This window comes from Oncorhynchus tshawytscha, linkage group LG10 (assembly GCF_018296145.1).
Source record: "Oncorhynchus tshawytscha isolate Ot180627B linkage group LG10, Otsh_v2.0, whole genome shotgun sequence".
Classification (NCBI taxonomy): Eukaryota; Metazoa; Chordata; class Actinopteri; order Salmoniformes; family Salmonidae; genus Oncorhynchus; species Oncorhynchus tshawytscha.
This window is the reverse complement of record NC_056438.1, coordinates 37588593-37615375: the sequence shown is the minus strand read 5'-3', so window position 1 is coordinate 37615375 and position 26783 is coordinate 37588593. Positions and strand designations below refer to the sequence as shown.

Genomic DNA, 26783 nt, shown 5'->3' with positions numbered 1-26783 from the left:
CCCCATATTTTATTTAAATAATTTAAATAAGACAACTAGACTTAGATTTTAAGCATTACTTACTAAATAATTTCCAAATAAAACTGATTCAATGGATTTTAACACACCACTTTTTTGTTTTTGTCCTGGCACTACATAGCTAATTCAAATAACCAACTCATCAAGTTTTAATTATTTGAATCAGCTGGGGAGTGCTAGGGTAAAAGCCAAAACGTGGGGCCCCTGGACGCTAATGCGACACACTTTGGAAGGAGACTTGACAAAAGTGATCCGCTCGAACGCGCCCATTATCACCCCATTTCCTGTCCGACGGAATCATGTATTTCCGCTGTTTTCGATTGACAGTTTAGTCTTCCGCATAATATGCCAAAGACAGCAGGGTGTAAGAAGAAAACGACAGGTAGCTAGCTATACAATTAAAGGTAAGATAACAATTTCACCACAGCCTATTGTCATTTGCATACGTTCATTAATCGTTGTTAGAATATTTCCAGTTTCGAAAACATTTGCTCCTATGAAGAATAATTTTCTTGGGCGCAATACTGCCTGCTCACGAGCAGATATTGGTGGACTGTCTTGTTTTTTCCTCCAGCGTCGGTCGGGTCTGTATATGTTGTTGTTGTTGTGCTGAATTCGATGCCATATATGGACATCTATTTAACCATTTTAACGGATCATAATGATTTAATATCACTAACCCGAATTGGCATTAGGTAAAGTAACTGCACATTTGTGATTAGTTGCTATATTTGGAACAGAACTTGCAACAATGTAGCCAAATGCCCAATTACAAGAAACTCACATAGCAACATTAAGCACAACCGTGAGTGGTTAGTTCCAGTAGTCTCGCGTTGCGATAACTCAAATCACGTCGTTGCCTCGTTTTTATAGACGTTGTCTATACTCAATATGCCCCAAACCTAACGCTAGCATTGCATGTTTTTTCACGTAAAATGTGGCATTTATAAAACCTGAACTAGACGTGAGAATTTGCTTGTCCTTCAGCAAACTTAGACCATGCTTAGGACAGTTTCTAGTGGTTGAAGTATTACATTGCAAGGAGGCTAAAGTAGCCTAGTTCATGAATATGACACCTATTCATAACAAAAACGGGTAGCTAAACATTTGCCGTTAGAGAGAAGAGCGAAAATCGATGCATTCTAAAATAAAGGCATTAACGTTACATGTAATATTTCAGTAATTTGGCCTTATCCAGAGCAACTTAGTGCATTCGTCTTAAGATGCATAGATGGAACAACGCACAGTCAAGTCATAGTATGCACATTTTTCCTCAATCAAGTAGACATCTAGTTCCAACTATTTATTTCATTTCCATGATCATTGCAGAATAAATGACTCACCTTTTCTGACTGATGGTTTCATACTCACGAAATAGCCTATAGCATATCTCATTTTTCCATTGACGTTTATAGGCTACGTCTGAATACTGTAATGTCATATTTCGAGTAGACTATCAAACATAATACATGCACTGAGTGTACAAAACATTAGGAACATCCCCTTTTGGCCTCAGAACAGACTCAATTCGTTGGGCATGGGCTACAAGCTGTCGAAAGCGTTGATGCTTCACTGTTGTCAGGATGTCCTTTGGGTGGTGGATCATTCATGATACACACAGGAAACTTGAGTGTGAAATACCCAGCAGCATGGGTTCCAGCAATATTAAGGCAGTTATACAATTTTAAAAAAACATTACAATGCATTCACAACAAATTTCACATTAAGTGTTTGTCCTCTGGCCCCTACTCTACCACACATATACAACACAAAATAATGTGTACCTGTGTGTGTATAGTGCATATGTTATTGTGTTTGTGTATGCATGTGTCTGTGCCTATGTTTTTTTGTGTTTCACAGTCCCTGCTGTTCCATAAAGTGTATTTGTATTGTTTTTTTAAATCAAATTTTACTGCTTGCATGAGTTACTTGATGTGGAATAGAGTTCCATGTAGTCATAGCTCTATGTAGTACTATGCACCTCCCATAGTCAGTTTGGGATTTAGCGACTGTGAAGAGACCTCTGCCTTGTCTTGTGGGCTGTGCATGGGTGTCTGAGCTGTGCATTCAACATGTCAATACCTCTCACAAATACAAGTAGTGATGAAGTCCATCTCTCCTCCACTTTCAGCCAGGAGAGATTGACATGCATATGATTAATTATAGATCTCTGTGCTGCTCTGTTCTATTTTGTGGCACGTGACCAATTGACTAAACAGTATTCCAGGTGTAACAAAACTAGGGCCTGCTGGACCTGCCTTGTTGATAGTGTTACAAAGGTAGAAACTAGGGCCTGCAGGACCTGCCTTGTTGATAGTGCTGTTAAGAAGGTAGAGTAGCGCTTTATTACGGACATACTTCTCACCATCTTAGCTACTGTTATATCAACATGTTTTGACCATGACAGTTTACAATCCAGAGTTACTCCAGCAGTTTAGTATTGCTCAATTTCCACATGATTTATTACAAGATTTAGTTGAGGTTCAGGGTTTAGTGTCACTTTAGTATTGTCAGTGTAACAGTATAGCTTCCGTCCCTCTCCTCGCCCCTACCTGGGCTCGAACCACGAACACATCGACAACAGCCACCCTCGAAGCATCGTTACCCATCGCTCCACAAAAGCCGTGGCCCTTGCAGAGCAAGGGGGGAACAACTACTCCAAGTCTCAGAGTGAGTGATGTTTGAAACGCTATTAGCGCACACCCAGCTAACTAGCTAGACATTTCACATCGATTACACCAGCCTAATCTCGGGAGCTGATAGGCTTGAAGTCATAAACGGCTCAATGCTTGAAGCATTGCGAAGAGCTGCTGGCAAAACGCACAAAAGTGCTTTTTGAATGATTGCTTACGAGCCTGCTGCTGCCTACCATCGCTCAGTCAGACTGCTATGTCAAATCATAGACTTAATTATAACACAACACACAGAAATACGAGCCTTTGGTCATTAATATGGTCCACTCCGGAAACTATCATTTCGAAAACATAACGTTTATTTCAGTGAAATACAGAACCGTTCTGTATTTTATCTAATGGGTGGCATCCCTAAGTCTAAATATTGCTGTTACATTGTAAAACCTTAAATGTTATGTCATAATTACGTAAAATTCTGGCAAATTAGTTCGTAACAAGCCAGGCCGCCCAAACTGTTGCAAATACCCCGACTCTGCGTGAAATGAACGCAAGAGGAGTGACACAATTTCATCTGGTTAATATTGCCTGCTAACCTGGATTTCTTTTAGCTAAATATGCAGGTTTAAAAATGTATACTTCTGTGTATTGATTTTAAGGCATTGGTCTTTATGGTCGGGTACAGTCGTGCAACGATTGCGCTTTTTTCGCAAATGTGCTTTTGTTAAATCATCCCCCGTTTGGTGAAGTTGGCTGTCTTTGTTAGGAAGAAATAGTCTTCACACTGTTCGCAACGAGCCAGGCGGCCCAAACTGCTGCATATACCCTGAGTCTGTTGCAATTTACCTAGTTGAAAGAAATTCATGTTGGCAGGCAATATTAATTAAATATGCAGGTTTAAAAATATATACTTGTTTTGATTTTAAGAAAGGCATTGATGTTTATGGTTAGGTATCCGTTGGCGCAACGACAGTCCTTTTTCGCGAATGCGCACCGCATCGATAATATGCAACGCAGGACAGATGGATAAACTAGTAATATCATTAACCATGTGTAGTTAACTAGTGATTATGATTGATTGTTTTTTTATAAGATAAGTTTAATGCTAGTTAGCAACTTACCTGTGCTTCTTACTGCCTTTGCGTAACAGGCAGGCTCCTCGTGGAGTACAATGCGTCAGGTGGTTAGAGCGTTGAACTAGTTAACTGTAAGGTTGCAAGATTGAATCCCTGAGCTGACAAGGTAAAAATCTGTCGTTCTGCTCCTGAACAAGGAGGTTAACCCACTGTACCTAGGCCGTCATTGAAAGTAACTGTATGAAACTGACTTGCCTAGTTAAATAACGGTGTAAAAAAAAAAAATCTGCCAACTCGGTCTCCAAAAATACAGATTTCCGATTGTTATGAAAACTTGAAATCGGCCCTAATTAATCGGCCATTCTGATTAATCGGTCGACCTCTAATCTGTATCGACACATGCTCCAATGATGCACTTAGCAACTGTTCTCTCTGCATGGTGTTTTGAGAAACGGCCGTTGTAGGAAAGATGCATTGTTAAAACACTTGTAAGTTCCATCGCTATAGGGAAACCAGGCCCAGACTAGGGTTTGAGAAGTGAAAAATCCTTCCTTGTTAATTTTCTCTGAACCCAAACACAAAGATTCAAGCTAATGTGTTAAGTAGTTGAACATGTTATTACTCCAACCAACCTCTTTAATGTGAAACACGTTTTCATTTTTGTTAAAAACAACTTTATATCGAAGGAGTGCCTTTTGATTTGATGACCGTTAGACCTGATGACATGTTTCTGTGCATGAGCTTAGCTAGCTAACATCAAAGACATCGCCAGACAGGGACGCAGGTTCTGCCTATGTTTTGGGGGGCTATATCAGCTTTAATATGGCATATAGATTGTAGCTTCCATCAATGTAATTGTCTGCATCATGATGGGGTTAGGGGAACATAAAGGAAAATATATTTGACATTATGTTCCCCTAACCCCAACACTAATTGGAGTAAACTAATGGAAAACAACACTTGGGCTTCTCCTTCCAGCTTATACACACAATATACATTTTACGGACACATATTTTACAATAGTTCTTTTTAATCCCATCCTTCAGCTGCTCTATTTCCCCTCCCATCTACAGTGCATTCAGAAAGTATTCAGACCCCTTGACTTTTTCCACATAATGGTGGAACGAACAGGTTTTTGGAAATATCACATTTACATAATTCAGACCCTTTACTCAGTACTTTGTTGAATCACCTTTGACAGCGATTACTGCCTAGAGTCTTCTTGGGTATGACGCTACAACCTTGGCACACCTGTATTTGGGGAGTTTCTCCCATTTCTTCTCTGCAGATCCTCTCAAGCTCTGTCAGGTTGGATGGGGAGCGTTGCTGGTTTAAGTCCGGGGTCTGGCTGGGCCACTCAAGGACATTCAGAGACATCCCGAAGCCACTCCTGCTTTGTCTTGATTGTTTGCTTAGGGTCGTCATCCTGTTGGAAGGTGAACCTTTGCCCCAGTCTGAGGTCCAGAGCGCTCTGGAGTAGGTTTTCATCAAGGATCCCTCAAGGATCCCTCTGTACTTTCTCCATTCACCTTTCCCTCAATCCTGACTAGTCGACGCTGCCACCACCTTAGGGATGGTGCTAGGTTTCCTCTAGACGTGACGCTTGGTATTCAGGACAAAGAGTTCAATGTTGGTCTCATCAGACCAGAGAATCCAAGCAGGCTGTCATGTGCCTTTAACTGAGGAGTGGCTTCCATCTGGCCACTCTACCATAAAGGCCTGATTAGTGGAATGCTGCAGAGATGGTTGTCATTCTGGAAGGTTCTCCCATCCCCAGTCCCCAGCTCTGTCAGAGTGACCATCGGGTTCTTGGCCACCTCCTTGTCCAAGGCCCTACTCCCCCGATTGCTCAGTTTGCCCGGGCAGCCAGCTCTAGGAAGAGTCTTGGTGGTTCCAAAGTTCTTCAATTTAAGACTGATGGAGGCCACTTTGTTCTCGGTAACCTTCTATGCTGCAGACATTTTTTGGTAACCTTCCCCAGATCTGTGCCTCGACACAATCCTGTCTCGGAGCTCTACGGACAATTCCTTCGACCTCATGGCTTGGTTTTTGTTCTGACATGCACTGTCAACTGTGGGACCTTTTATATAGACTGGTATGTGCCTTTCCAAAGCATGTCCAATCAATTGAATTTACAACCGGTGGATCAAGTTGTAGAAACATCTCAAGGATGATCGATGGAGACAGGATGCACCTGAGCTCAATTTCGAGTCTCATAGCAAAGGGTCTGAATACTTATGTAAATAAGGTATATTTGTAATTCTTTTTATACATTTGCAAACATCTCTAAAAACAAGTTTATGCTTTGTCATTACAGGGTATTGTGTATAAATTGATGAGGGAAAAATGCACTTAATCAATTTTAGAATAAGGCTGTAATGTAACAAAATGTGGATAAAGTCAAGGGGTCTGAATATTTTCCGAATGCAGTGTATGTACAGTATATGTGCTGGGATGTATGGATAGAATCTGTAGTATATCTGAAGAATAGTATATGTACAGCAATAGTTAAATATGTTATGTACAATATACATTCAGTCACACTTGAGGGAGGCTTTTAATGCAAGTAATGAGGATGAAAGGTCTTAAGCAGAGCCATAGATGTAAATAGATGGCTCTGGTTTCAAGTATTTTACATGGGGTAATATACTAAAGTAAATATAGGTCTGCGGCCTGCATTTGAAGTAAAAGCAGGCAAGCAAATCGAATTGACCCTTTCCTTGATGTGAAATGTAAACCGCATTTACTGAAGGCCTGGCTTTTCTCTTTCAGCTGAGGCAGGGATGCATCTGTCATCCATCCGCAGTGATCGTCACTGGATGTGATAAGTAGGCGGGCCTTCTTCTGACCAGTCGACGGGGCCAATACCTGCAAGCAGCAGGTGTGGGCACACCCCTTGAGTGGTGGGCGTTGCCAAAGCTACTCGGCCTTTACTGTCATTGGCTGTGACTGGGGGAGCAACCAAGTAGCTGACAGACGCTTCATTAGTGGGTGGACCCAGTCCAGAGTGAAAGGCGTGGCCAGTTATGGAGAGCATAAGTGGTAGCAGCGTGGACTCGAGAAACACCCTTCGGGGCATAAACACCACACCTCTCTTGGCCCGCATAGAGTCTTATGAGGCGAGCGAGAAGAAGTGCATCTCCGATGTCAGGAGGACATTCTGCCTCTTTGTCACCTTCGACCTCCTCTTCATCACCTTGCTCTGGATCATTGAGCTCAATGTAAGTTGTTTTTTTAATGCATCATGAAAGTGAACACAAACTCCTGGTAAGTGCAGTCTGGACATGTGCGAACTCTTGCAATGAGGGTTTTCAGTCCCAATTCAATGACATTATAATGAATCGCTCCTGTTAACTTCATTCTCTGGTTTAGTGTACACTGTCACTACACGACAGTTGTACCAAGCTGTTGTATTTACCAGGCCCTTTCATAGCTTATTAACGTATTGATAGAGCTCAATATTGACCACTGTAGTTTAAGATAAATGTATTGATGTATGAATCATTTTGAAACGCTACGTTTTGTTACTAGGAAAAGTTTTCCATTACTGGTAACGTGTATCCGAAGTGCACTTCATTTACTCTAACAGGATTTTAAAAGCAATATTGCTTTTTCTGAACTTCTACTTAAAATATCAAAAGCACCCCCCCCATATTTTATTGTAGTCCTGCATATGGAGTTTACATAACACGGCCTTTTACTTCACAAAACAGGTGTATTCATTATGCCGATTCGGTTGCAAAACGTTTTGCAACCGTTTACTCCAAATGGAAACCGTTTTGCAAAAAAATGGGAGTTTAAATTGGACAACTTCAATTAGGTCCCCTTTCATTCTGTTTGCTTCTAAAACAGTTTCCTTTGAAAGACGTATTGAATCCACTCCTGGTGGATTTGGAAAGAGAACACTGACGTTTCCAAAACTGCAAAGATATTGTCTGTGAGTGCCACAGAACTAATGCTACAAACGAAACCAAGATGAAATTTCATACAGGAAGTGCCCCAGATTTTGAATGCGCTGTGTTCCAATGTCTCCTTATATGGCTGTGTATGGGTCACGAATGAGCTTAGACTTTCTGTCGTTTCCCCAAGGTGTCGACAGCATTGTGACGTATTTGTAGGCAAATCATTGGAAGATTGACCTTAAGAGACTACATCTACCAGGTGGCCGCTTGGTGTCCTCCGTTGCAACTCCGTTGCAATTATTGCGTAATCTCCAGCTGCGTGTATTTTTCGTTTGCTTCGAGGAGAAATGCAGCGGCCACAAATTATTTATCATCGAATAGATATGTGAAAAACACCTTGAGGATTGATTCTAAACAACGTTTGCCATGTTTCTGTTGATATTATGGAGTTAATTTGGTAAAAAGTTCTGCGTTGTAGAGACTGCATTTTCGGATTTTTTTCTTAGCCAAACGTGATGAACAAAACGGAGCGATTTCTCCTACACAAGGTATCTTTTTGGAAAAACTGAACATTTGCTATCGAACTGAGTCTCCTCATTGAAAACATCCGAAGTTCTTCAAAGGTAAATTATTTTATTTGAATGCTTTTCTTGTTTTTGTGAAAATGTTGCCTGCTGAATGCTAGGCTTAATGCTATGCTAGCTATCAATACTCTTACACACATGCTTGTGTAGCTAAGGTTGAAAAGCATATTTTGAAAATCTGAGATGACAGTGTTAACAAAAGGCTAAGCTTGTGAGTGAATATATTTCTTTCATTTCATTTGCGATTTTCATGAATAGTTAACGTAGCGTTATGGTAATGAGCTTGAGGCTATAATTACGCTCCCGGATACGGGATTGCTCGACGCTAGAGGTTAAACCATCAAAACACACTAAAATCACCTGCACAGCTGATCTCAATTGCAACCATCATCCGCCACCCTTTCACCGCTCCATAACGCGAATGGCAAATTTACCATGGCAAATCTACTTGTAAGGCGTCTGTTTCTCAAACTCAACACTCTAATGTACTTGTCCTCTTGTTCAGTTGAGTGGGAGGCCCCGGTGCACTTTCTATTCTGGTTAGGGCCAGTTTGCGCTTTTCTGTGAAGGGATTAGTACACAGCATTGTACGAGATCTTCAGTTTCTTGGTAATTTCTCGCATGGAATAGCCTTCATTTCTCAGAACAAGAATAAACCGATGAGTTTCAGATTTTTTTTTGTTTCTGGCCATTTTGAGCCTGTAATTGAACCCACAAATGCTGATGCTCCAGATACTCAACTAGTCTAAATAAGGCCAGTTTTATTGCTTCTTTAAATTAGCACAACAGTTTTCAGCTGTGCTTACATAATTTCAAAAAGGTTTTCTAATGATCAATTAACCTTTTAAAATTATACACTTGGATTAGCTAACACAACATGCCATTGGAACACAGGAGTGGTGGTTGCTGGTAATGGTTCTTTGTAGATATTCCATAAAATTGGCCGTTTCCAGCTACAATAGTAACTTACAACATTAACAATGTCACATTTTTTTTGTCCATTTCTAAGTGAGAAACTTTGGAACGGTAGTGTACATATAGACAGGGGTAAAAGGAACTACGCAATCAGGATAGATAATAAACTGCAGGTGTGTGTGAGCGCGTGTGTGGGTATAGTTTAGTGAGCGTGCATAGAGTCGGTCCAAGAGAGTCAGTGCAAATAGGCAGGGTGGCCATTTTGATTAACTGTTCAGCAGTCTTATGGCATTGGGGTTAACACTCTTTAGGAGCCTTTGGGTCCCAGACTTAGTGCTCCTTGTGGTGCGGTAGCAGAGAGGACAGTCAATGGCTTGGGTGGCTGGAGTCTTTGAAAATGTTTAGGGCCTTCCTGCCTGGTCCTGGATGCAGGGAGCTCGGCTCCAATGATGTACTGGGCCATATGCACTACCCTCTGTAGTAGCTGTCGTGGAAATTTCCTCTTCTTACCAAATCATGGGAGCAAACCCCACACACAAGTCAGAGTTCGTTATCAAAGTCCATCTTTAATTATATCAGCTCTATCACAATCTGGTGACTCTCAGGCAATTCAGTGTCTAACCATGAATTCTCTGAGAGCCCCCCTACAATGCAACTGAGATCCTTTAATAGCAAAGAACACACATAGTCAGACAGCATAGACATAATCAATTGTTCAGCTTTGTCTCCTTACTCAAACCCCAGAACCATAAACCAATCCTCCATATCAACAGGCATATATCAAATTGTCATTTAGATACAACCAATTCTAAATACAAACTCATGGAGACACACTGAACTGGCACACAGACATTGGAGTCGAGATATGTTTACACATGATGATACTTTGACCTCTCTGCGGACCCTGCAACTTAGTCTTGACATAGAACAGATACTGCAAACCCTGCCACAGTATTATACAAAAAAAAACATTCTTGATGAGAAGTAATTTACACACATTTGATGAATATAAAACATCTTACATATGTTACCAACAAATTCTGAATCTTCCACGGCATTCCCCTCTCAAGGGACTCAGTCCCTTCTGAAGAATCAGAATAGTAACATACTCAATATTTTAAAATTCAAATCCCCTCAATGTCAAATACCTTAGCTTATATGTAAGCTTTCTCCCTTCTGAAACTAAGTTTACAACCTTTATTCTACAAGACAAACTTGCACATGTTTAATAACACAGAATAATCCATTTGAGGAAAATAAAAACATAACATATTTATGCTCTTTAAGTTACATGAGAACCAGTGTCTAAACACAGGCCTCCTTACAACATATAGGACAGACATCCCTCTAAGTCCTCATGCTCAGAAATATACTCAGGAATAGAGAATAGGTCATTGAAATCATTCATATTCCAAATCATAAGTAACAACCCAACTATTTATCAAACCAATATTTAGAATAGCATTCCTCAGTGATTCAAATTTGTCTTATCACTCAAAGTAAAAACCTCAATTTAACACACGTCAATATTAGCAGATTTACATACAGTATAATTATCCCATAATTCTATTAACATTTTTAATCATGATTTTAATACAGATCAGTATCTCAATGCATTCTTAATCTCAATTACTACAATTTACATGGTGTAGACCTCTTCAATCAATCTGATACCACAAGTATAAACAATTTTAATGGCACAGTTTGATTAAACCCCCCCTTACACAGGCACGGCATCTTCTGGCATCTTCGTTTTTCTTCAGATAGCTTTACAGTTCAAAGTGGACGGCCCATGATAATGTCCCAATTTCAATGTCTCATCTTTACCACTCATGTCTTGTCCATTCGTCAACCAATATACCAGCATCATAAGAAAATGTTAGAACAGATCTTTCTCCATGATCACTCCAAGTGGACTCATCACAGTATGACAGAACCATGAAAGAAAAGCAGTTGATAGCTTAGATCTGATGCTGTACACCAATTTCTGGCTTGGTTCTTTTCTTTCGGTAGAAGTGGTTTGGAAAGCCTCCTTCAATGCCTTTGTCTCTCTTCTTCAGCCAGTTAGAGGGGGTTTTGAGGTACACACACCATTCGGTCCAAATGATCTCTTCCATGCATTAAGATACCGTCTGTCACTGTCTGTCACTTTTCATGATAACCTCGAAAGAACAGATCAGAACAACAGTTTAGTTCAGTTCATTAACTACATGATAAATGATTACTTTGACCAATTATTCTTAATACACATATCTAAACATATTTCACAGAGAATATCAAAACATTCTATTGAAACTATTCTTTCAAATTGGTTTATACTCCCCATCTCACTGTCAACTCCATCGTAGAGCCAAGGATCAAGAAATTAGACCTATACCCCTCGGGAATAGAACAAAACAAACTCAACAATACAATACACTCAACAATACAATACACTCAACAATACAATACACTCATTCACATATCACTTAAGTTGTTTAACTTCAATTCAAACCCTCAAAAAAACGGAATCCTCCCCATGTTTTACACACATCTCTCCGTATGAGAGTAATGTAAAACAAAACTGAAAACAAATGTAAAACAACATTTCAGCTAACCTAATCAAATTAAAATCACTAAACTGAAAAAAAACTCCACAAAGAAATTATTTAACCCCTATGGTCATAGGAAAATAGACTTAATTCAGCATATCCTTAGTTAAAAGCAATGCCCTCCACAGTGGGCCAAATTACAAATATGGCTAAGAAACATATTTACCAATTACACATTATTTTGAAAGCAGTATTACAAATGACCATACATTTATTATCCAAATGGCTTTCCAATGCGGGTGATCAAGCCACAACAGAAAGTCATCAGAAGGTCATAGTTCATACAAAACCCTTCAAAGCAGTGTTTTTCACTATATAAAACAATTTGCAAACAATAATCAACTAGTTCCAAACATTTTCGTATTTCCATGTTCCCAGTTCCTTTATCAAAAGAATTTCATGTTATGAAAAAGAAAATTAAAAACTCATTAAAATCCCAATGTGCTGAGTGCCCCTTTCAATGTGGTAGTTTATGGCCCCAATTTCACTCACTCTCCCCAAGAGTATAGTCCCTGGAAACATTCCAGAGAGAGACAGTGAAATATCCATTTTCCCGGAGAAAACACAAAAACACTTAGTATTCATTACACTACATCGATTCAGAAACTCAAACGTGAACTATAAACCAAACCTAATGATAATTCCACTGTACCTCAAATCATTAATCATAAGTTTTAATCAAATCAATGTATATGCATGATACAATGTTTAAGTTAAATCAACTCCTAAAAAAAACTCTTAATCAGCAACCTAATAATTTCAATCTGTTGATATAAATTTACTAAAACCAATCCTGATTTAAAAAAAAAAAAAATGCAAATCTAAAATTTTTAAAGTCGGTGCTGTCTCATCATCGTAAAAATAAACGTATTTTTTTCCCCCACTGATATCCACAAAGGTCAATACTGTTCAGCACATCCATTAATGATCTTCCTTTAGTCTGTACAGGGTCTGAAATTCCAATGTATGCAGATGATACAGTGATAAATTCATGCAAATAACAAACTACACAAGAACTCACTACTATAATGATTCAGATGACAAAATTGCTCAGACTCATGTTTACATCTCAATAAAATAAGACACAGTCTGCATGTTCCTCAAAAACAACTACTGATGTAAAAAGCTCCTGGTGGTATCTGATTTTAAGTGTCAAGGCATCATACTTGATTCCAACCTCTCTTTTAAAAAGCAAATAATAAAGGAACTCAAATACAAAATTCAACCTAGCTAAATTCCCAAAACATGAAATCGTTTTGACTATTGCGGTAACAACACTATAATTAAAATCTATGATACTCCCCCACTTAACATACTATTTTACTAGTTTGGCCCAAGCATGCTTTTCAACATTCATACCCATTCAGTCTTCTGTCAACAGGTTGGCGTACTATTCAATCCAGCAATCACCTTTTAATGACCTGACATTGTTCCACATAATGGAAACATACAATAATGTTAGACTACATGAACTTTCCTGCTCAAATTAACTGGTGTTACTTAAACAATCAAACCAAGAATCAATAACCATCAGAATCTATTCTCACAATGTTTCATGATTCAGACATCCAGTCTCCCAATTCTCATAGCCTAATACAGTAGATATAAACGCCACAAATCTATGATGCCCACCTAGCGAATCAGCTGCTAGAATTACAGAAAAAATGTACCTGAACAACGGTCAAAACAATTAGAGTAAGGTTATTGTATATTCAAACTAATAATGCAAATGTTCGTTATTCTGCAACAATCTACCTGCCTCCAGCAACTTTCCCTGACAATGAGCAGCCAACTAACTCTCTTCCATACTTTTTCCCCCAGTTGGGCAAAAATATAACCCCTCTCATTTCAAACGTTTTTTCCTTACCTCTATCGTAAGATTAAAACCCAACTTTATAACTTCCTCTTCTCTTTGCTCTCCACACTTATGAAATGTATCCTATTTCTTTAAAAATAACACAGCGCCAAACTTATAACATGTGTCAGTCAATCTATAAGAATGAAAAACATTTCGGTAACCACTTTCCATTGCCATTCTCTCCCTGCTATTATTCAGAATGTCTTTAACTTAGGTAACTGTCTTCTCTATTGATACAGTAATTTAAATACGACCCAATTCTCAATACATTATTCCAGTAGATAATTTAGTGAACAGACATCGTCTTGCATCAGAATTCGCTTCGTTATTATTTTAAATTGAATTAGTCTATCAATTTAACCTAAACAATCTATTGAAAACGTTCAATTTATCTCTTATACAAACACTAGCGACCATAACTTTCCAGGCAAAACATACAAATAGATTATTTACAATCAAAAAATCTGAATTCAGCCAGCGCCATGACTGGGAACGGAACTCGGGCCTCCCGTGTTGCAGGCGAGAATTCTACCACTAATGCTATTTCGAAAAACAAAAATTCTCCGGATATAAACCCCATTTACAAAGTAAAATCAAAACACGTCACTATCGGTAATTCCCAGAAGAATAATAGCCCAATTTTAATAGTACAAACGTTACTCCAGCTATGATTCTCATACTCCAGCTATGATTCTCAAATTCCAAATGAATATATTAGCAATCAAAGAATAAAATCGACAGTTAATGACTAGGAAACAGATATTGCGCCTTTTAATAAAAGTAGATTATGTTTACTTATGCAACGTATTTCAATTACTTTACTACATCACATTAATCACGCAATGATAATTAGTTTGATGGAAAACCTTAGGCTTTGTATGACATTATAAATTACATTGAGCATCCCTCATTCTCTAACTTTATGGAAAACACTTTATTCAATAAATCCCGCAACTTCTCTCATACTGGGAAGAAAAATTATAACCTGTTCAGACCTTAAGGGCAGTTTAATTTCAAATGTTTCACCCAGATGGAGATAATCCAATATGCGTTTTATAGTTACATCGTTAGGGTAAGATGACCAAAAGTGTACACACTCTAATCAGTTTCTAGAGCTCAATTTCCCAGATTTTGTAGATTATTTTAATAGTGCTTAAAAACTTCATCCTTATCAAATTATCCATTTAAGATATCAACTCAACCTACGTACGTCTACGAATGGGTGGTTTAAATTGTATCTAATCATTCTACGCATTACTTCATACACAAATACCATTTATCATAATTTCAAATAATTCACAGAATCCATATAAAACTTTAAAATCTTAGGTACTCACACAGAACTTTCAGGATCATCCACACAGGATTGGTCAGATGTTCACATAGAACTGGCAGACGTCCACACAGGACATCAAAAGGTTTTCCCACACAGAGTCAACCCTACCCCGCTCACACAGAACGGTCCGACAACTATTACATACTCACACAGAGTAACCCAGGGCATACCTGGCTAGCACATTTAGAATAATTGGAATTCACCACATCTGAGGGTCACTTAGACAAGTCACACAGACGCACAGAATGAGGTCCTTCTTCCAATAGGGCTTCACCAAGTACCGTGTTTCACCTAGAACACACAGTCACCCTGGCTCCTCACCCCGACAGAACTCACCAAATCCCCACTGTGATCAATTCAGTGTCAGGAGGGCTCTTGGTCACTGGCAACCGGACAGTGCACATTATCTTTTGAGTCCACAAAACCCCCAGATTACTCTCCTCTTTCTCGGCCCTGCTTACGCCGCCAAGGTGCCTTCCTTACAAAGGAATTCACGCTCAGAGTATACGTAACAGGCATAATTAATAACTCGACTTCAAATCTGTGTGTGGTTCGCTCAACTTTTTCTTTAAAAAAAACTCAGTTCGAGATGTGGTATCCACTCGGCTCGCTTCCTCTTAGATCAAAGGTTGGTCCATCTACTTCGTTGCCGAAGTGTGGTTCTCCCTGAGATCCCAAGTTTAGGGGATCCCTCGTGTACGATTTATTTACCTAGATCGTAGGAACGGTCACAGAGTGAAGATTCACATCCCCTCCTTGTCGCCAAATGTCGTGGAAATTTCCTCTTCTTACCAAATCATGGGAGCAAACCCCACACACAAGTCAGAGTTCGTTATCAAAGTCCATCTTTAATTATATCAGCTCTATCACAATCCGGTGACTCTCAGGCAATTCAGTGTCTAACCATGAATTCTCTGAGAGCCCCCCTACAATGCAACTGAGATCCTTTTAATAGCAAAGAACACACATAGTCAGACAGCATAGACATAATAAATCGTTCAGCTTTGTCTCCTTACTCAAACCCCAGAACTATAAACCAATCCTCCATATCAACAGGCATATATCAAATTGTCATTTAGATACAACCAATCCTGGACAAACTCATGGAGACACACTGAACTGGCACACAGACATTGTGGAGTCAAGAGATATGTTTACACATGATGATACTTTGACCTCTCCCCTCTCTGCGGACCCTGCAACTTAGTCTTGACATAGAACAGATACTGCAAACCCTGCCACAGTATTATACAAAAAAAACATTCTTGATGAGAAGTAATTTACACACATTTGATGAATATAAAACGTCTTACATATGTTACCAACAAATTCTGAATCTTCCACGACAGCGCCTTGCGGATGCCAAGCAGTTGCCATAACAAGTGTTGATGCAGCCAGTCAAGATGCTCTCAATGGTGCAGCTGTTTAACTTATTGTGGATCTTAGGGCCCATGCCGACTCTTTCAGCCTCCTCCTTATAGGATGTCAAGTCATCAGTGATCAGGCTAATGTATTCAACTTTTTCTGGCCGATGTTGTTGCGTGTGAATGTTTATCCTTTTAAGCTTGGAAAAGAGACATTTTCAGTCTGAACATAGACTTGGACCACAGAAAGTGATTGCTTTGTCACACCCCCTCTCCACCAAAAAGCAGACGGGAAGCAAAATAGTGATTGCTTTGTGTCAGTTAGCCATTGATTCCTTCCTAACCACGCATGGTTGAATTAGCAATTTCCGCCTTGTGTAATATTTATGGCCGATGAGCACCAATGTTTTATCAATAATTGAAAAGGATTTGCCAGTAGATTGTCAATGTGATTCATAATAACTGCTTGTCTAGTTAGCTAGCTAAGATTTAGATTTTGACATGATCAGTCCAATCAAAGCAATGGTAAATATAACATAATTTGACGTCTTATCTGTGGCCAATGACCTCGCGCTTTAGATGGGTGCTGCCATAGATTTACATTAGAAGTGCCCAAGGGGGCTTGAACTGCCTAGTGCTCCCTGAAGATTCTGTGGCAGTGTAGTGTCCCCATGAGTGACAGAACACTGAGCCATTCACAGCGCAGCTAGAGAACATCGCCAACACCTACTCTGCTTTTGCTGGCTGCTCCTCCACCACAGAAAGCAGTGAGTTAGGCTGAAACGCCTGCATTTTGGAGCTGCCTTACTCGAGTCCATGTTTAAATGCAACTTTATTAACTCAACAATTTATTTTTTACATTCCACGAATCGCTTTCTCCTTTGCTGGAGTCTCATTCTGCAGGAGTTTCCCCCTGAAATCATGTCAGTGGTAAGGACAACTTGGTTGCTGATCACATGTACAGCTGATTCTCAAGATCTTGCACACTAATGAGATGCTATTGAGCCCACAATACTAAACTGTCTGAGCCAAGGACTACATGCTTTCTGGTAAATTTTGATTATAATACTGGGTGGGGTGAATATATTTTAAATGACATGCTTTTTTTGTTAACTAGTAAATAGTAGCCTACAGCAAAGTATTTAAATAATTTCTATCTTAACAATTTATGCTAGTTAGTTTTTGCTTCCATGTGGGTTTAGCTTGCTTTTGAGCCTGCTAACTGAGGAGTGTTAATTCACCTGTTTCCATACATGTTTAATTTTAGAACATTTATTTTACAAAGAAGGAATTAGAATAAACTGCTTAACTATTTACCTGTACATGGAATTTTATATTTTTTTACTCTTTTTTTTCTAGTCTATACAGGAAAATGTCATGGCACTATCTGATGTGTGGAGACATTTCACTGCAGCTAATGTAGAAGGGAAAAGCTGTGTACATTTGCAAATACTGTGCCAAATCATATGTGAAGAATGCAACAAAGATGCAGAATCATCTGGCCAAATGCATAAAGTTCCCTCAGCGCTCACAACAAGCAACCTCTGACAAAAATCCCTCTGCTTCTATTCAAGTTGAAAATGATGAATGACACCTTATCGATAGGAACAGCTCATGGTCCTCTTGGAATCAAGTTTTTTTTTGGCTCAATGGAAGAATGTAGTCAGAGAAATTATGATGAATGTCTTGCTCAAGCTGTGTATGCAACTGGTTCACCTCTGATGCTCACTGGCAATGTGTATTGGAAGAGATTTCTGAATGTTCTTCACCCAGCATACACCCCTCCAACCAGACATGCTTTATCTACTAATTTGCTAGATGCAGAGTTCACGTGAAGTTCAAGCAAATCATATTGCAATCATCTCTGATGGGTGGTTGAATGTTCTACATCTCCACCCCTCAACCAGTATTTTACAAGGGCACAGACACCGTGGACAACAGACACAAATGTCTCTACATTGCAGATGAGCTGAAGGCAGTCATCAATGACCTTGGACCACAGAAGGTATTTGCACTGGTGACAGACAATGCTTTGAACATGAAGGCTGCGTGGTCTAAAGTGGAGAAGTCCTACCCTCACATCACTCCCTTTGGTTGTGCTACTCATGCATTGAATCTGCTCCTCAAGGACATCATTGCACTGAAAACAATGGATACACTACAAGAGAGCCAAGGAAATGGTTAGGTGTGTGAAGGGTCATTAAGTTATAGCAGCAATCTACCTCACCAAGGAAAGTGAGAAGAATTATAGCACCACCTTGAAGCTGCCCAGCAACACCCGTTGGGGGTGGTGTTATCATGTTTGACAGTCTTCTGGAGGGGAAAGAGTCTCCAAGAAATGGCCATATCATAGTCTGCCAATATGGACAGCCCCATCAAGAGGATCCTCCTGGAGGATGTATTTTGGGAGAGTGGTAAGCAGCCTGAAATCTATAGCAGTAGCCATAGGATGGCATGGTCTCCCTCAATCCGTGCTATCTGCTGTTCAGACTCTGCTTGCAAATGTAAGAGAAATCCGTACTGCCCTGCCCACTTCACTGTTGCTCCAAGCAGAGGAAACTGCAGTTCTGAAATGCATCAAAAAGCGTGAAGTCTTCTGCCTGAAGCCCATACACACCGCAGCATACATGTTGGACCCCAAATATGCTGGCAAGAGCATCCTGTCTGGTGCAGAGATCAACAAGGCCTATGGTGTCATCACTACCATGTCTCTCCACTTTGGCCTGAATGAGGGCAAGGTTCTTGGCAATCTGGCGAAGTACACTTCTAAGCAAGAGCTTTGGGATGGAGATGCAATATGGCAGTCGTGGCAATATATCGCATCAGTCACCTGGTGGAAGGGACTTTGTGGATCTGAGGCTCTTTCCCCTGTTGCCTCCATCCTCCAAATCCCACCAAACATCTCCTGCCTCAGAGCGCAACTGTTCCTTGTTTAGGAACACACACACCAAAGCACGCAACAGGCTGGCCAATACAAGGGTTGAAAAATTGGTGGCCATCCTCAACAAGGTTGGACAGTGAAGATGAGGCCTTGGAGTCTGATGTTCAAGAGGTGGACATTAAGGAGGTCCAGGGAAAAGATATGGAAGCCTGAGGAAGACAACCAAAGTTTTAGTTTCTAGACTATCATTTACAGATGTATGTTGAAAACATTTTTGGGAGATGCAATGGGTCATTGGGAATCATTCAATATTCCCTTTTGTTGTTCAGTGAAATCATCCCATGTGAAGAGTCAACTCATTTAATTAAAGTTCAATTCGTAACAAATATTTTTTCTATTGGAAGTATTTAATCATTTGCAATGTCTACTTATGAAAAGGTAAAAGGTTTGTTTCTGTCTCCATATGATATATCCAATGCAAAAAAATCTTAATTTTTGAATGGTATTAATATTCATTCCTGTTATTTCCCACGGAAAGTTTCCACTGAATATTCCCCAAAATGTGCAACCCTAGCAGCTGGCATGAGAGATGTTAGAGCTTTTCTGGTGTTCAGCGCTTCCTCATTGAGTTTGTGAAAAACAAAACCTTTTATCTTGTTTTCCCCCTTTACTTTTTACTCCATATTATACGTTTTTGTGGGTTTTGGTTGGCTTTTTCTGGGGCAAATTTAGTGGGCACACATGGTGGGTGTCTTTTAGGACCCACTTTCTTGTTGCTAGTCAACTTTCAGTGGACACCTAATGAACACTCCACCTGCTTCCTTTTGGTTGTTAGTGACTGTTAGTTCCCACTTCTGTTTGAGCAGCTACATTTTTGGGGAACGTAACATGTCACAAGACTTTCATGAATACAACCAACTTATTGGTTCAGGGACCTCAACCCTCGAATCAATGACAATTTTTAATTTATTTTTATTATTATTTTTTGAAACTTTGGTACTCTGGACTCTGTCCTGGCCTTTCAAGGCCGCATTGAGACAATGACTTATCAGTGACCCAAAACCTGCTCAGATAATCCCTACTATTGTGTCACTGAGCTGTCGTAGTACTGCTGCAAATGTAGATTTTCCCAGGAGTGTTGGCAGTCGTCATGTAAGTAACCTAATTTGTTCTAAATGCCTGTCAATCCGACGGCTATTCAGTAATCATCTGCCTATCATCCTGAGTTATACTGTTTAGCACAGATGTTTTTCCCTAGTAAGGTCGCCCACTGTGAGCAGTTCACCCTGCACTATCAGCTCAAATATAAATATCGCTGTCATGTCTACCTCTAAACCTCCCAGTAAAGCAATAAAAACCAAGAATCACAGAAAAGCGCCAAAAAACAACTATGTAGCCTAAAAAATAAGGTGCATTTAAAGCGATCTTGCTAGCAACAGAAAACCTGCATTTATTGGCTCTGAAACTCACTTGGATAATTCCTTTTGATACAGTGGTAGCAATATATGGTTCTAACAGCTACACTAGACACATGAATGCCAATGGAGGTATTGCTGTTTGAGTCATATTCCTGTAAAGATTAGAGGATCTCATGTGTTGCTGTTGAAGTAATATGGCTTCATCTGCCTCGCCTAAAGCCTGTTCTTGTGGGAAGTTGCTATTTGACCACCAAGTGTTAACAATCCGTCTCTGGATAATGTGTGTGAAATGCTTGGTAATGTATGTAATATCAATAGAAGCAGATTTTCTGGGTGATCTAAATATTGACTGGCTTTCATCAAGCTGTCCACAGAAAAAGCTGAACTGTAACCAGTGCCTGCAACCTGGTCCAGGTTATCAGTCAACCTACCAGGGTATTTACAAACGTCACAGGAACTAAGTCTATACAAGTGGATGATTACATCTTTACCAATGTTGTAGAAATCTGCTTTGAAGCAAGATCCACACCCATTGACTGTAGTGATCATAATATAGTAGCCATATCTAAAAAACAATGTTCCAAAGACTGGATTTAAAATGGTTTCTAAGCGATCATACAAAATTTGAGAAATCATGTGATTGAACTTAACAAAAATTATACTAAACTAAAATAAATGATATAAAGAATGATTAGTAAAAAGCTTTTAAATGACATTTTGGCCAAAAATGCCAACTCATTTTTGCTGTAGCATTAAGATTTCCCTTCACTGCAACTAAGGGACCAAGGCCAAACCATGTAAAACCGCCCCAGACCATTATTCCTCGTCCACTGAACTTCATAGTTGGCACTATGCATTGCGGCAGGTAGCGTTCTCTTGTCATCTGCATAACTCAGATTTGTCCGTCGAACTGCCAGATGGTGAAGTGTGATTCATCACTCCAGAGAATGCGTTTCCACTGCTCCAGAGTCCAAAGGCGGTGAGCTTTACACCACTCCAACCAATGCTTGGCATTGCGCGTGGTGATCTTAGGCTTGTGTGCGGATGCTTGGCCATGGAAACGTATTTCATGAAGTTTCCAACAGTTATTGTGCTGATGTTGCTTCCAAAGGCAGTTTCAAACCCTAGTGAGTGTTGCAACCAAGGACGGATGATTTTTTACGCACTTCAGCTCTCGGCGGTCCCGGTCTGTGAGCTTGTGTGGCCTGCCACTTCGTGGCTGAGCCTTTGCTGCTCCTAGAAGTTTCCACTTCACAATAACAGTACTTACAGTTGACCGGGGCAGGACAAATGTTTCAAACTGACATGTTGGAAAGGTGACATCCTATGACCGTGCTGTGTTGAAAGTCACTGAGCTCTTCAGTAAGGCCTTTCTACTGCCAATGTTTGTCTATGGAGATTGTATGGTTGTGTGGTTGATTTTATACACCTGTCAGCAATGTGTGTGTGTGTGTGTGTGTGGCTGAAATAGTTGACAGTGCATGACTGCGCAAAAATTAAGCCGTGAGGTCGAAGGAGTTGTCCGTAGAGCTCAGAGACAGGATCGTGTCGATGCACAGCTCTGGGAAAGGATAAAAACAAATGTCTGCAGCATTGAAGGGCCCCAAGATCAGTGGCCTCTTCCATTCTTAACTGGAAGAACTTTGGAAACACCGAGACGCTCCCTAGAGCTGGCCGCCCAGCCAAACTGAGCAATTGGGGGAGAAGGGCCTTGGTCAGGGAGGTGATTAAGAACCTGATGGTAACTCTGACAGAGCTCTAGAGTTCCTTTGGAGATGGTTGTCCTTCTGGAAGGTTTTCCCAACTCTGCAGCACTCCACCAATCAGACCTTTGTGGTAGTGGCCAGACAGAAGCCACTACTCCAGTAAAAAGCACATGACAGCCTATTTGCCAAGAGGTGCCTAAAGGACTGTCAGACCATGGCCTGAATGGCAAGTTTCACATCTGGAGGAAACCTGGCACCATCCCTATGGTGAAGCATGGCGGTGGCAGCATCATGCTGTGGGGATGTCTTTCAGTGGCAGGGACTGGGAGACTAGCTAGAATCAAGGCAAAGATGAACGGCGCAAAGTACAGAGATTCTTGCTGAAAACCTGCTCCAGGTCCTCAGACTGGGGTGACGGTTCACCTTCCAAAAGGACGATGACCCGAAGCACACAGCCAAGACAATGCAGGAGGCTTGGGGACAAGGCTTTGAATGTCCTTGAGTGGCCCAGCCAGAGGCCAGACTTGAACCTGATCGAACATCTCTGGAGAGACCTGAAAATAGCTGTGCAGCGATGCCTACCTGACAGAGCTTGAAAGGATCTGCACAGAAGAATGGGAGAAACTCTCCAAATACCGGTGTGCCAAGCTTGTAGCATCATACCCACGAAGACTCTAGGCTGCCAAAGGTGCATCAACAAAGTAAAGGGTCTGAATACTTATGTATATTTAAGTTTTTAATATACATTTCCCAATTTGTCATTATGGTATATAGACTGAGGAAAAGAATGATAACCCCAAAAAACATGTAGGCTAATTAACCTACCGTAGCAAAAATATTTGTGTTTAGTCCATGAGGAAAAAGTACAATTTGAGTCTTGTCTTAATCTCATTTGCAGCTTAATTTTGTCCACAAATCTATTGGTTAAAGGTGAGTATCCAAAAATCACATTCCCATAACTATATGCATGTTTGTGGCATTGTTTTGATTGGAATACAACAGACAAAACAATGTGTGAGAATAGTCACAGTTCATGCCCCTATCCCTGCATCCCTGGCTCTCTATCCACAGTGAGTGCCACACACACACATCACCTCACTATACACACACACACACACACACACATCACCTCACTATACACACACACACACACACACACCTCACACACACACACACACACACACACACACACATCACCTCACTACACACACACACACACATCACTCACTACATACACACACACACATCACCTCACTATACACACACACATCACATCACCTCACTATACACACACACACATCACTCACTACACACACACACACACATCATACACACACACACACACACACATCACCTCACTACATACACACACACATCACCTCACTACACACACACACACATCACCTCACTACACACACACACACACATCACCTCACTACACACACACACACACACATCACCTCACTACACACACACACACACACATCACCTCACTATACACACACACACACATCACCTCACTATACACACACACACACACATCACCTCACACACACACACACACACATCACCTCACTATACACACACACACACACACATCACCTCACTATACACACACACACACACATCACATCACTCACTATACACACACACACACACACACATCACCTCACTATACACACACACACACACACACATCACCTCACTATACACACACACACACACACACACACACATCACCTCACTATACACACACACACACACACACATCACCTCACTATACACACACACACACACACACACACATCACACACACTATACACACCACACACACACACACACACACACATCACCTCACTATACACACACACACACACACACATCACCTCACTATACACACACACACACACACACATCACCTCACTATACACACACACACACACACACATCACCTCACTATACACACACACACACACACACATCACTCACTATACACACACACACACACACACATCACCTCACTATACACACACACACACACACACATCACTCACTATACACACACACACACACACACATCACCTCACTATACACACACACACACACACACATCACCTCACTATACACACACACACACACACACATCACCTCACTATACACACACACACACACACATCACCTCACTATACACACACACACACACACACACATCACCTCACTATACACACACACACACACACATCACATCACCTCACTATACACACACACACACACACACACACATCACCTCACTATACACACACACACACACACACATCACCTCACTATACACACACACACACACACACATCACCTCACTATACACACACACACACACACACACACACATCACCTCACTATACACACACACACACACACACATCACCTCACTATACTATACACACACACACACACACATCACCTCACTATACACACACACACACACACACACATCACCTCACTATACACACACACACACACACACACACATCACCTCACTATACACACACACACACACACACACATCATCCTCACTATACACACACACACACATCACCTCACTATACACACACACACATCACTCACTATACACACACACACACATCATCACACACTATACACACACACACACATCACCTCACTATACACACACACACACACATCACCTCACTATACACACACACACACACACATCACCTCACTATACACACACACACACACACACACATCACCTCACTATACACACACACACACACACATCACCTCACTATACACACACACACACACACACACACATCACCTCACTATACACACACACACACACACACACACACACACACACACACACATCACCTCACTATACACACACACACACACACACACATCACCTCACTATACACACACACACACACACACACACACATCACCTCACTATACACACACACACACACACACACACATCACCTCACACACACACACACACACACACATCACCTCACTATCACTATACACACACACACACACACACACACACATCACCTCACTATATACACACACACACACACACACACACATATCACTACACACACACACACACACACACACACACATCACCTCACTATACACACACACACACACACACACACATCACCTCACTATACACACACACACACATCACCTCACTATACACACACACACACATCACTCACTATACACACACACACACACATCACCTCACTATACACACACACACACACATCACCTCACTATACACACACACACACACACACATCACCTCACTATACACACACACACACACACACACACACCTCACTATACACACACACACACATCACTCACTATACACACACACACACACATCACCTCACTATACACACACACACACATCACCTCACTATACACACACACACACACACACATACACACATCACTCACTATACACACACACACACATCACATCACCTCACTATACACACACACACACATCACCTCACTATACACACACACACACACATCACCTCACTATACACACACACACACACATCACCTCACTATACACACACACACACACACATCACTCACTATACACACACACACACACACACACATCACCTCACTATACACACACACACACACACACACACACACACACACACATCACCTCACTATACACACACACACACACACATCACCTCACTATACACACACACACACACACACATCACCTCACTATACACACACACACACACATCACACTCACTATACACACACACACACACATCATCCTCACTATACACACACACACACACACACACATCACCTCACTATACACACACACACACACACACACATCACCTCACTATACACACACACACACACACACATCACCTCACTATACACACACACACACACACACACACATCACCTCACTATATACACACACACACATCACACTATACACACACACACACATCACCTCACTATACACACACACACACATCACCTCACTATACATACACACACACACATCACCTCACTATCACCTCATCACCTCACTATACACACACACACACACATCACCTCACTATACACACACACACACATCACCTCACTATACACACACACACACACATCACTCACTATACACACACACACACACACACATCACCTCACTATACACACACACACACACACACACATCACCTCACTATACACACACACACACACACATCACTCACTATCATTATTATTACACTACACACACTCACTATCACTCACACACACACACACACATCACCTCACTATACACACACACACACACCTCACTATACACACACACACACACATCACCTCACTATACACACACACACACACATCACCTCACTATACACACACACACACACATCACCTCACTATACACACACACACACACACACACACATCA

The 26783-nt window shown here is 40.8% G+C and overlaps 1 protein-coding gene across 3 annotated transcripts in view; it reads left to right on the top strand.

The window, feature by feature from the left end:
* The first annotated feature begins 275 nt into the window (after window positions 1-275).
* The window catches only part of stard3nl (STARD3 N-terminal like), a 65007-nt gene continuing 38499 nt past the window's right edge, over window positions 276-26783 (top strand). For all 3 annotated transcript variants that reach the window (XM_042328541.1, XM_042328539.1, XM_042328540.1), the window contains exons 1-2: window positions 276-422; window positions 6497-6945. In XM_042328541.1, the coding sequence (XP_042184475.1) occupies window positions 6751-6945 (195 nt within the window). In that variant the 5' untranslated portion in view covers window positions 276-422; window positions 6497-6750. The remainder of the gene's footprint in view (window positions 423-6496; window positions 6946-26783) is intronic.